The 13,727-nt window shown below is 37.9% G+C and overlaps 1 protein-coding gene across 2 annotated transcripts in view; it reads right to left on the bottom strand.

Moving 5' to 3' along the window:
- Positions 1-3,346: 3,346 nt before the first annotated feature.
- The window catches only part of LOC126920909 (alkaline phosphatase-like), a 248,005-nt gene continuing 237,624 nt past the window's right edge, over positions 3,347-13,727 (bottom strand). For both annotated transcript variants that reach the window (XM_050731895.1, XM_050731896.1), the window contains exon 9: positions 3,347-13,441. In XM_050731895.1, coding sequence (XP_050587852.1) covers positions 13,049-13,441 — 393 coding nt within the window. In that variant the 3' untranslated portion in view covers positions 3,347-13,048. The remainder of the gene's footprint in view (positions 13,442-13,727) is intronic.

The raw sequence follows: 13,727 nt of genomic DNA on the forward strand, positions 1-13,727 counted from the left end.
AAATGCGATCTCCAGTAACAAATGCTAAAACCACCGAATGCCATGTCATCCCGCATCCATGCACGATCCGTCATTTCACGGTTTTCTAGCCACGGCTGTCGCGAATTTATCATCGGCAGCCACCTCCGGCGTTCGTGCGGCGGAAACTTCGAAACGAGTAGTTTACGGAGTTTACGAAACCATTCGTGGCAGCCGGTCCAAGCGACGACGCCGCGTACATCCTTGTACTGTTGCTAATCTACAGCAAATTTAGTCCGGTATTATTGGTATTATTTGACGTCGGCGCTTAGCGTCGTAACGTTAGCGAGGGAAACTCTTCGTGGCTGCACACAGACCTAATTAGGATAAACACTTTCTAGCAGACGTCATATTCGAAGTGGTTTAAGTTCGGTCCTCGACATCGTTACAACGCGTACTTACACCATCAACCACGCTGTCTTTCTCAAGTGGCGGAACATGTTTCGCTAACTAACAAATTGACAAACCCTGCGGCACGATTCACGCTAACTAAGGCACTCGCCTGGTAAATGCTGTGCAGTTAGTTAGCCTGATACTGCTGGAAGCCTGTATAGTTTTCGGTGAATGAAGCAAACGGGCCACGAATAGGCTGCAGCTGCTGGAAACTTGGGTAAAACAGGGCGAGATAACTGTGAATTCGTGTACGATTCGAATTCACAGTGTACGTCAGTGTACCTGTTTGTTGCCGCGTTATTTCGTTATTTATAATGATACAGAACGTGTAAATTTGCAATTTAATCCCTTGCGAAAATAAATAAATAAAATCTGACAAAAGATAATAATTTCCAAATTAAACGAACGTGCAATCTGATTATCATGATCATGGAGGAGTGTGTGTTTCGATGTTGCCATGGAGGAAATCTCAAATACGTAAATAATATTCGACAATTCTATATAAAAACACGGTTTCCAATAATTATTCGTTGTAACAAATGTATAAAGTCGTATAACAATTACTCGGTGTTAAGCAATTTTTATAGGAAAATAGCGTAGAACTACATATATAACTATTATTGTATTTTAGATGATCTACAATGTTAATTACAAGTTTTCATCGGTTAATATGATATATGGTAAAATATAATTGCATTTTCAACTTCTATCAATTAATGCAAATTCTGTTTAAATAATTCAAATAACTAAAGAATAATAATAAAATATAATCGAAAATTAAAACAAATATTTCTGGTATTTTCTCTGAAGTTTCAAATTAGCTACGCCTATTTAATTTGTAATTTTCCGAGGATCATTGAATCTCTGCTCGATCAACAGCTTCGTACTAAAGTTGTGGCAAAGCGGAGAACCTTAATTAAAGCTCGACGTCAGATGGTAGAAATGCCCCATGCATGGAGGGTTTTGAATAGGTTTACCGTTATTCCTTACTTCCTTCATCCCGTTAATTTAAAACGAGATCTATTTTATCATGTTCGTTACGTTATACGGCTAAACTCCACAGGTAGCGGTTATAAAACCATAAATCAATCCAACTTTAATATCATAAAGCCCTTACAAATTAGCCATCCAATAAACCAAGCATCTATCCTCAACTCATTTCCACCATTGTTCCTCTTTTCTTGAATTCCTTCTAATTCTGTTAACTCTTGAGGTTCGTCAAAGTATTCGAATAATCCAAATTCCATTATGAATATATTATAAGAATTATACTAAACCTTCTGAAATTTCGTTGGCACTGTAATTAGACACGACGAAGAAGTTAGAAGACATTGCAAACTTAACGAAAAATTAATGTACAGCATATATAGAGACTTTGAACGTATGACTAGTACGAAAGATGATCTTACTACATAACGGGGCTTATTAATATAGCAAATAATTGACTGTTCAAATTTAGGTTGCCCGAAAAGTGTCTTTCTTTTACAGACACGTCTTTTATAACGACGCATCTTTATACAAACATGAAACCTAATCAGTCGAACGTTGTAATCTTTATCTTAATGATGGATCATACGTAATTCGGTAAAATAATATAAAACGAAAAATGTTGTGTATTCATTATTTCCTTAGAAAACAAAGAAACTTTTCGGACGACCTGATACTCTGGGGATTTCTTCCAGGTAAATACTTTCAATAAGTACACTGTACCTTCTATTTACATTACCAAATTCATTTCAGATTTTAATGTAATGTAAATGTAATCACAATAGCCGTGCCCCGTTACACCGCCAATGAAATTTCAAAGTATACGTTGTAATTCGAGTATAAATTATCACATAAAATCCCAGTGGATGGACAGACCATTATACTCAAAAAACGGCCACTATTCCTCAAATATTTTTCTTATTAAATTAATTTTCTGTTAATAACTTCTTGATTTATTCAGATATGTTATCCAAGAAAAATGTTTACCTCTCGATTTAAACTTACATAGTGTTAGACCACACACAAGGTGGTGAAACTTCGGAGATCGGTAGCTATGTACGTGCGACGCCTAGCGTTGCCTAAAGTACATTAGTGGAAAACCACGGGAGATGTACGAGTGCGCGCAGAATATTGGGGGTCGAGTGAATTATGCACCGTTTGGAAACGGAGGCTGCAAGTAACGCCGGTTCATAATGGAACCGCGCCCGATATAATTTACTGGTATTTAGGTTCTCCTATACTACGTTTGCTCGTTAAGTTAATCATGCTCTTCGCTGTTGCACTTCATTACGCTGGACCTACGAACGGTGGGGGTTGCTGGTGAAAGCTCGGATGATGGATCTCCGTACCTAATGGGTACGTTCGTACAGACTGAATATTCGGAGCCGATATTGAATGCGAAGCCGTTTCGATTACTACTATATCCGATCATTGTTCGAACTAGAATCATTCGATCGCTAAAGATTTCATTTCCTTCGTGTGATTTGAAAACGTGTGGATAATTATATAACCGTTACTGCATTTCCATCAAATTATATCATTAATAATTATTAGCGTTGAAATGAAATAATTCTGCTATACCGTATGTTCCAGTTAAGGATTACGAATCAATTATCCTAAATTAGTTGCTAGATAGATACGCAATTGAAATTAAATCGATGGGTTAAGACTAGAAGGAGAATTATAATCGTTTTCTCTAAAAGTATTTAAACTGGATATTTTAAAAACTATACAACTATATAATTTTTCTCGCGCCACTAAAATATCTAATCTTGCACGGTATGCTTCTATTCATCAAAATATTTTAACAAATTTCATATTTTCCTAAATCTTAGTTTTCTCTGAAGTAGCGAGATACATACCCAATTTTCGTTTGGCATTCATCAGGAATCCTTAAAAGAGGAAAAAAGCTGTAGGAGGAATCAGGCAAATAAATCCAACAACGATACACATTTCTGTAATCTCTTTTTTTTTATGAAACAATAATATACAGGTATCTATAGTAAATTCCATCTGTAATAATTCGTGTCCACATTATTTACAGAAATATATTTATATTCATATGTACCTCCTTATATGTATATATATATATATATATATAGATCGGTGAGCTCGTTTACCTATGTCGCAGTTTTGGTCTCACGGATTATCGTGCCTGTTACGATCGACATCGCGACGCTAAAACCTTAACCTTAATTCGAGTTTCGTCGAAAACGTTAAGCTAGGCTTGCACGACGACGACAATCATGTATTTCTCACGCTTTACACATACACGCACACGTACACATGCATACACCCTCTCACGCGCATCGGATAAACGTGACATGTAACAGACAATTTCAAAGAAACGTGATCAACATTTAAAGCCTGGCCTTTCTGCCTCTCTTTTTTCACCTTTTTTTTTTTTTTTTCTTTAACTATGAACATCGCGATCGAACGTCGTTTCCGGTTTTCATCGTTGTCGTCGAGACAGAGCCAGTGGCGTATCAAAATTTCTCGTTCCTTTCTTTCTTGATATTTTATATTTTTCATATCAGCTCGGTTAACGGTCGTGCCTCGAAGTTCTAATATGTTCGATAAAGCTATGTGTAAAGTACGAGCTCGTTAAAACGGTCGTTTCTGACAGCCATGGAATCGTACTGGCAGGGAAACGAACCAGAAACGAGGACGCAATTCCTTCTCTGGTCGGGGCCCACAGTTACGAGAAACACGGAAACACGGAACGACACTTTCCTCGTGGAGCTCTTTGGTGCACCTTAATTGATAAAGTTGGTTTTCTAATCGTGTGGAATCCGAGTGAACTTTGAGTTCGCATCGTACTCTTCACAGCGATGTTCCATTCTAATCGTTGCCCTACTTTATCAACATTGTCTATTTCATCATTATCGTTTGGGACATTATTGTCGCCTGTGAATTACGTCTTAATTTAAGTTGTCGATAGATAATTCTGCGTGATACGTTGCTCGATAACGTTGTATATGCAAATAAACTTGTGCATTATACATATATTCAGTGTATTTGCATCGTAGGGAAAGCGGCGTACAGTGGCAAACTGAACGAGGTATTAAAAAGTAAGGAAGCTTGTATTATTTTTTTTTTATGTTTTTATAGTGCAACATCTTTCATTAGAATGTCTAAAACGGATGTGTAGCGATTCTAATTGAATGTTATAAAAATTGCCGACCTTACATGTGTACTTAGATAATTATTTTCTGCTCCGTTTGTTATTGATATTTGTCTTTTCAAACCATTTTCGTAAGAGACCCTGTAGATTTATTATTTTGAAAAGAGTACGTTTAAAGGATATCGCAGTGAGCACTTTGATTCCTCGATTATACCTGTATACCTGTAACTTCGTTGTGTAGTGGCATTGAAATTATAAAAACGACAATCATTTTTGTAAGTAATAACCATCAAACAAATATTCTAAATTCTACATTAAACGATATTATTTTAATACAATATATAAATGAAGAACACTTGATAAACGACACATTGAAATAACTTTAATTCTTAAACAAATAATATTGGCCTGTGAAAATTAAACTTTTCGTTTAAATATTCATTCTCCACTCATCCTTCAACCAACAAACCACTGGTTTATTTATTGCCCCTGTTATTATTTCTACTCACCTCTACGTTATTCTCGTGTTCTTGTTTTCATTTTGATGAATATCGATACCGATATTCAATATTTAATTACCTGTAATTACGTTTCCCCGTTTCGATGCGAGATACTGAACACGAATATCGCTGAAAATTAACTATCAAATAATCAATACATCATCGATGGAGACATAGGGGCGCGTTCAACTAGCTCTTCTATCCCCCTCCCTTGGTTTCTCCAAGTGTGCAAATCTGAATGGTTCAGAGGTAGAAAGGTCGACGCCAGGCATTGTCCGTCCACAGGACATAGGAAGTTAATTAACCTTCAACGTGAAGCGTCGCTATGATTTCGTTTTCGTCGATTTCGAACGATGCCCGATCGAGAAACAATATTATATGGCCGTCCTTTTCTCATCGAGGCAGCCTTAATTGTCTACCCGCATCGATATTCGGTCAGAATTAATTTTCAGTTCACTCAAATGTATGATCTTTCACGCCTTACACCGATGAAAATGCAAATCGAACCCTGGCTTTTCTTTCATACAACCTGAAATTAATTTTCAGTTTTACGTGATAGTAAACGATGAGGTAATTCTCGTTCGAAATAAAAGAAAGGAAAAGGACGAAGGGCTTAAAGGTCGTGGGTCACTGACGACCGTTCAGTTCTATCTCGTATAATTCGATCCAATCACGAGCCCGGCGCGCACGATTTCGTCATCTCAAAATTTTCCGACGAGTGAAATCCTACTCGAGTTTTTCTATTTCACGTTCATCGGACCAGAATAATTTCCGAGTTTTTTCTATTTCACGTTTACCAGATCAGACTAATTTCCGCGTTAGGCCACAAAAATCGATTTTTTGCCGATCTTTGCTGAACAAAAAATTATTCGAATCGTTTAAATTCATTTGGTCCTTGCTATCGGCATGATATTTGTACGAGCATGTGTCACGGAGATAGAAGAATTCATCACAGAGATGTTTAACCTCTTTCAAGAAAGCTTCACCGCCTCTAAAACAGGAAGAGTTTTTTTAAACCTTCCCAGATAGTCTTAAAATACGTTTCATGCATTCGATCAAAAGAACAAATATAAGTTGCGGTTATCTGTTATCGTTATAACTCAATGCATCGACGAGTCACCAAAATTTCAATACCTTTCGCAAGCGACATCCGTTTAAGATCCCATACGGTTTAAGATACACACGATCGTTTTACATCGATCACAAAAACTGTTTGTGCTATATTTACGGCGCGTTCTCCAACAAGAAGAAGAGGGATACGTTTATTACATGCTTTTATTAGCGTTCAAAACCGTCCTCTTATCGAATCGATGAGCAGATCGTAAGAACATGGTGGCTGTAAAACAGATCGTAACAAAAGATCCAGACGATGATACTTGCAGAGTATCTGTATCCTGATCGCGCGTTGTCTTTGAACGATCACAGAAGAAACGCAAGAATATTCGTTGTCTTCCCGAACTAGTGCACGCTGGTTCGCTCTTGTGCTGAAAGGAACACTTTTATAGCGTGTGGCCGCTGCGAAGATCGTGCAACAAATTGCGTGGATCTGCGCGGAGCTGCCGAACGGTCCTTTCGTTTGAGCGTTTTTTATCGCTTTAAAGGTATTGGTTCCACATGGTTGCTTTTAGCGACAGCATAGGAAAAACGTAATACGTTTTCTTTTGATGAAATTTTTTAGAACTTCCTTCTATATCACTGGAATAATTCCACCCCAATTGCAAACTAATATTCCGTTTTAATATTTTCTACGCCTAGTCTACCCAAATTCTGTATTTTCGAGAGAAAAGTCCTTAGAGTAAATTTATCGATCAATTTCCCCGGCGCATTCTTATTTTCCTTGAAAATAAAATTTCTGAAATACGTTTAGCTACCAATTTTTCAGAAAGGTGTTCGTTCTCGATTCGATAAGTATCCAATAATTTATCGTTCAATCCTACGACACAGTCGAAAATTAAAAATAAAAGAGAATCGCATGAAAAGAGCGTTTAAAAGGAACATCTTCAAGATGTCAATAGGAAAGCTGCTAAACGACGCGTGTAAACGAAACGTAGCAATGGAAAGAGTTACAGGAGATGAGTTATCAAAAGAAGTTCTCAGTTTTCAGAGTTTCAATCCAACAGCGAATGCCATATTTGTACTTAACCCTCCTCCTTTTTCATCCTACATTCGTGTCATTGCAAACGTAGAATCACCATAGGAATTTTTCTTCGCTCGAATGGTTTATACATCGATGCAGCATAAGGTATTTCCACGACGAAAGATAGTTGAAAACGTTATCTTCCACTCGGATAACGAACGATATAGAGGTTCGAAGGGTAAAAGGAGCTCTAGGCTGGCTGTTCGCTTGCAATTCCCTTGATACCTCGTGGTAACGGATGAGTTTCATCAGTGAATTCCGCCCCAGTCGACTATAGGGTTCTACCTATAGTGAATAAAGATCGAAAGACTTTTAAAAATCTACTGAAACGAATGCTCGGTGTTCTCGATTTTCGAATTATTTTGCACGAACAAACATTTTCCATCGTTCTCGGTTGTTGACTCGTATCGGTGATCTATGTGTATATTACGCTGATAGTTTTGTAACTATTGTTTGTCGAAATTGGCTAACTAGTCGCTTGTTGTTAGAGTTTGGCTAGTCATGTTTAAAGAAGGATAACCTGCGAACACATGTATGTTTGGCGAATGTGCAAAATTTACGCCGTGTTTGGATGCTGATCTGCGTACTTAGTGATATTTCGCCGTATACGTGAGTTTAAAAAGAAAGAATATTTGCTCTTCCCATTTCCTCTAACGCCAACCAACCTTCTAATTTCGAGATTTATTACAACGAATGTATTCAGTTTTCTAATTCAATTTTTGATTCATTTCGGGTTTTTAACCTGGATGTTGTATGTTTAAAACCGACATGTGTAAGCTTTATATGCGATTAGTATCGCTCTTCGATATTATATGTATTTGTTAGTTAGTTAGTTGATTTTTCAAATTCTATAATATTGTCTTTTAATTCTAGCTTCTTATATCCATCTCTTAATAATAACGTTGGTTTGCTCCTCTTTTGTCATGGAAATACATGGCTATGGCGATGTAGACTCTACAGAAAGAGGAAAAAGTATTCGATGATCTACGTTAAAGTTCAGAGCTCGAGCTTATTTCGTCCCATAGAAAATCCTACATTATCTTCTTACTTTCCATTTTTGTATTTCTGGGTTACATACGTACCACACCGTTCTCGTACAACATTCTCTTTAAAGTACAGGAAATATAAACTCGTACAGAATTATTGAAACGTAATTTAGACTCACGATTTTTTAAATATTGAATTTAATAAAGTATAGAATATCGATAAGCGTTCGAACGTAGTGATATTTATAAATAATACCATATTGAGATAATCAACAATACAAATATCGTATGCTTTACGTTACGCCGTATGCGACTATCGAGACTAATGCCACAGCTGAATCGATAGACCGTATGCTTTTTATTCTTTCAATTTTCACGTCTGCAGGTACGCTGCTTATATATAATGTTGATATATGAACAGAAAAGGGATTAGCTTGGGCGTTAGGATAACACCAACAACGCTTATTATAAACGAAGAAACACGGAGAACGACAATTTTTAAGAGGATGTCAAAGCAAAAAAGCACTGGATGAAGGAGTTTGGCCCCTCTTCAAAAGTTCGGTAGCGAGCTGAAACAGTCGTTTTTCAAACTTTACAGTTACGCTCGACAAATCTCCTTTTTTCCCCCCTGCTTAAAGCTTCGTTGTTAACTTCGTGAAATCTTTCTCAAAACTTCACGACCAAGTTTGTTTTTCCCTGAATGCCTGTCTATTGTTTCATCATTGTCTGTTGGTGCAGCTGTGCATAAATCTTAGCGTTTGACGTTTGCATAAACTCTACCCTAGTTTTTCGACCAAAAACTTCGTTTTGCGATAACGACCTAAGGACAACAAAGAATCCTCTAAAAAAGAAAATCTTTATTTCACCGAGTATTTTATAAAGTATAGCGATTTTATCATATAGTCTCGTATAATAACAGGCAACGAACATAATTTTGAAATTTGCGATAATATTAATAAGAATCTCCGAGTAATAATAACTTTCAATCGAGTTTAACGATAAATTCTAATTAGATAACGATAATAATAACAAATGCATTCGCTAGTAATTCAACTGGAGAAAATTTGTAACAGCAATTTATGTCGTCTGGTTACCAGATATCTTCGTATATGTATCTAATACATATACATCACAAAGAAACGTTCACTCGAGTTTTTATCACGATTGCAGTGTTACTAATCGAAAATTGATTAGTTTCGTCCATTTGCGTTGCACTTGTGCCATGTAAGCATGCAAAAACATGATTCGTGGAATCTACGTACAAGGAGCGACAAACGTTAACAAGGCAAATGAATAGAGGTAGAAGCGCTAGCGATATGTCAAAAGTTCCGAGCAAATAATTTCTTGCAGAATTAATCCTCTGCAATGAGGATTGCACTTTGACTTGAAAATTGTTATTGAAAATTATTCGTTTGTAATTTTGAAATAAAAATAAGAAAATGTAATCAATTTTAATTCGTTTTTCACATAAGCAAACAGAATCCAATTATAGAGGGTTAAAACAAAGTATTTGAAGCTGGGCAATTAAAATACAGAATAACAGAAATTGTATTTCCAAATATAATAAAAAATAAAGAAGAAGCGCTTATGAGCGTTTCAATTCGATCCAGTAATCGTTCTCCTAACGACAAATATATTTGGTTTTATAGCGTTATCTTAAAGTATCATTTGCGTTTAAAGTATTATTCGTGTATTTCATCATCGCACGAGAAATTCTTTTACGACGAATTAAACGAGACGAGCTTCGCCTCTACGAAATACCTTACCCTTCGCGATATCTCGAAAACGAATTTCCCCTGTTCTAACGTTCTTCCCTCGCAAGCAACAATTTACGCTTAGATAAACTTGTTTCTTGCCAACGGTAACGATTCTGATACCAAGTCTAATGGGAAGCTGACAACAAAGTTGAAAATATCCAAAGTCGAAATGAAGTTTCCGACGAGTACGTGTATCGAAGAATTTGTAGCTGATCTCTGCAGTCGTTGAAAATAGAACGTTTCAATGAACACGTGCGACGAAAATATCGACTCCCGCGCTTTACACATTATGAAATTTTCAACAGAGTGATTCGCAATGTAGAAACACGACGATCTTATTTTTGAAAAATCTTCGATTCGGCTTGCGCACAATCTCGGTGATTTTATTTCGCAATGGTAGAGAGCTTATGGAAAAACATCATATTCAAATAAATCTCTCTGATATGCTGATTATAGATCGAACACCAGGTATTGATATAGATGTAAAGGTATAATAAAAGTAAAGAAAAATTGAGATCATCGCGTGAAAACGTCTGATATATTTCAAATTTATGCAAAATCAAATTACTATGTATCTCTTTGATCGTTTAAAATATTAAAATCATTTCAGATATTTGAAATTAAAATTTCGAATAGTTCGTAGTAACGACGCATTGTTCTACCTAGATTCGAATGACGACTGTGTATTAAAGAACTTGTGTATTAAACTGTGTATTAAAGAATTTTGAAATCTCGATGGTTCAATGCCTCGAGAATCTTCTTTTTGACGTGGATAGTAATCCGGGATCAAAGTGAATCTGATTTTGCAAATGGTCGTTTGTGTCAGATCTGATCGATCGCGATTATTTTCCCTTCAATCCTCCTCGTTTTTTGCATTTCTATAGGAAACACGATCGATCTAATCACTGCTTTGATCAAAATTCGATCAAAAAAAAAAGAGACGAAGTTTGAATGTTTCCTGAAAATTCCAGATGACGAGAGATTGCTATTAAACTCGATATCACAGAGCGAATTATCATACATTTGAATTAAACGCGCTTTTCTTGAGAGTCCCAGCGACAGTCGCTCGTTTTCGAATCTCAAAATTTCCATTCAAATGCTAATGAGGGGGCCCGCTATAACAGTTCCGATATTATTTGCATTTCATCTGTTTGCGGCATAACTTTATTGTTATAATGTATGTTTTCCCGAAAATTTATTTGGAAAGTCAATTTGTTCGGTCAAAGATAGTTAAATCGATCTTTCGATTTTTATATAACATATAGCTGTAGAACAATTTCAACAAATTAAACAAACGAATTGGACACGTTTCTACGTATCAAGTACTTTCGAAACACGATATTAGTAGAATTATCTTGAAATGTTGTTGATGATATAATTCCATTCTATCATACAAATTTACAATCTATTCCCACTCGTGCAAATTGTTCGACCAATTGAGATGGATTGTATTTTCAACTTCGATGAAACTAAAAAATAAAAATAGTAAAAAAAAAAAGAATGTATTTCCCCATGGAAATATCCATTTTATCGACCCTCCATTCTTTTCATTTTCATCGTTACAGAATTAAAATCGACGAACTAAAATTTTCATAGGATAAAAATATTGAATGAAACGATTGGCACGACCAACCGATCGATGTATTTCTTGCGATATCTGTAAGTTTATATATATATGAATAATATTCTTAGCCTATTACACACCACACTTCAAAACCACTTTTCAAACCGAGAAAAAACATCGTAACGCAACGTAACGTAACATCACTCTTGTAAGAATTACTTTCACGAATTTCGAGCAACTTCCTCGACACTTTCATTCGGCGATCGCGTCCGGATCTACACGTTTGACACCCCTTTAATCGAACCGAGTCGAGTCTATCGGGGAACTCTTCGCCGATCTCGGATGAAGTATCCTCGTCACGTAGCACTTGTAAACCCCATTTAGATTCTGTGAAAGCTTTGAAAGTCGGCGAAGTTCACCGAGCTGCCTTGGGATAGTCATTATCGTCGCAAATTGTCCTCTGAACTGCTTTGGATTCCCACCCTCTCACCGGGTAACACTAAATTCTTTGCGAAATTAGGCAAGAACCGTCATTAACTGTTCGCCGAAGTGAGCAGAACCGCGGCAGGGAGAGGAAGGGAGGTAGAGAGAAAGAGAGAGAAGGGGAGAGAGAGACAGAGAGAGAGAGAGAGAGAGAGAGAGAGGGGGGGGGGGGAGGGAGAGATAGGCGGAAAGCTTTCGCACGTCGTTCCATAGAGTCTGAAAACCTTTTGGACACACCTCCGCTCCACGACAAATTACCACTTCACGTTCCATCGTGTGTCCCCGTTTGCAAAACGCTCGGCGTGAAACGTGTGACACGCCCGCTACTCGAACGGTTGGCCCATAATCTTCCAGTCGATCGTTCGACCGTTTTGGAACGTCTTCAGGATCGCGTAGTATGCGAGATCGTCTATTGACTCTTGACGCTGATTAACCGAAGGTCCCCTTCGATCCACATGGGTATACACGTTTTATGGAAGGCTGTTTCTAGGAAGAAGCAGACTCCCGGGGCCAGGATTAATCCCGTTCCCCTCGAGGTGACGTAACAACCAGTACAAGATAAGAGACAGCCCCTCGTCGTACATTAGCCATCCGTTTAATCTATACCCTGGATTTTGTGAACAGCTTCCACCGGAGAATAGGCGTTACAGTCGATCGAGGGCTCGACGTATCGAGAGCCAAGTTGATAAATTATTCGCTCGTATCCGTGCGCACGGAAATTCGAATATATTTAGTTCCTGGTACTCGTTTTCCGTATCCTCTTCACAAGCCACTTATTCTCTCGTTTTATACGAGGCTTCCGCGATCATTCCCACCAAGACGAAGGAAAGAATTAATAGACCTTCGGTTTACCCTCATCCGGTTGATTCGATCGAGTTACGATTCAAAACCCAAACCAGAAGAATCTTCTTCTGCTGTTCCATCCGCTCGAGTGGCCTTTCGATGTTCAAACTTTTTAATCCCGAAATACGAGACCAGCTCGAGAAATCATTAGGATCACCTGTTTTCTTCATCCTGACAGATTATCCGAAAGCTTCCTTGGGGTGGTTCAGGTCGAACGTAACTGAGAACTATTCACCGGAAGAGGTTCTAACGGGCATTAACTCGTTCCCTCGAGCAGGCATGGTGGAATGGCAAGGATAAGGGGCAGCAGAACACTGGTTAGCGAATGGAAGCCAGCCGGTTCGAGAGACGCGCCGGATTTCGTGGGTGGATTTCTGGCCTGGTCATTCATCACATCGCTGGATATCGCGGCGCTGTTCGGCTCCGCCGAGGGACAGCTTATCGGGGCGCTCATTGTGTCGTTGCTGGATATGGAATCTCGGGAACAGCGGCTCGCGTGGTGACCCAGACAGGAGGCGTATGAGATCGCATGAGGTATATAGCTCTGGTCGACGCTACCGGAGAACAAGACATTCGCTAGAGGACCGATGGCGAACACTGGCACGTCCTCGCCGCCGTGTGTCGCCCAGGCACGTGGTACTCCAGCCGTCTGCAATTCAAAATCAACGTTCCAGCGTTAATTGCATGGATCAGCTTCTGCGTTAATTCATATATATTTATATATGCACTTTGTAATAAGAATTTTTTGTACAAAATTTGGGTATTTGTAAATTTAAGAAAATGCAATGATTTATTTGCCTCGACTAATAGCCGTGAAATTTTACAACTTACGGGGCTGCCGTTTTTCATTTTAATGGCCATTTGCCAAGCGAAATAATTTATGTCGATAGCAAATTTATTTATACACCGTAATATTTCTTACCTATTGACTTGAA

This window comes from Bombus affinis, chromosome 10, assembly GCF_024516045.1.
Source record: "Bombus affinis isolate iyBomAffi1 chromosome 10, iyBomAffi1.2, whole genome shotgun sequence".
Classification (NCBI taxonomy): Eukaryota; Metazoa; Arthropoda; class Insecta; order Hymenoptera; family Apidae; genus Bombus; species Bombus affinis.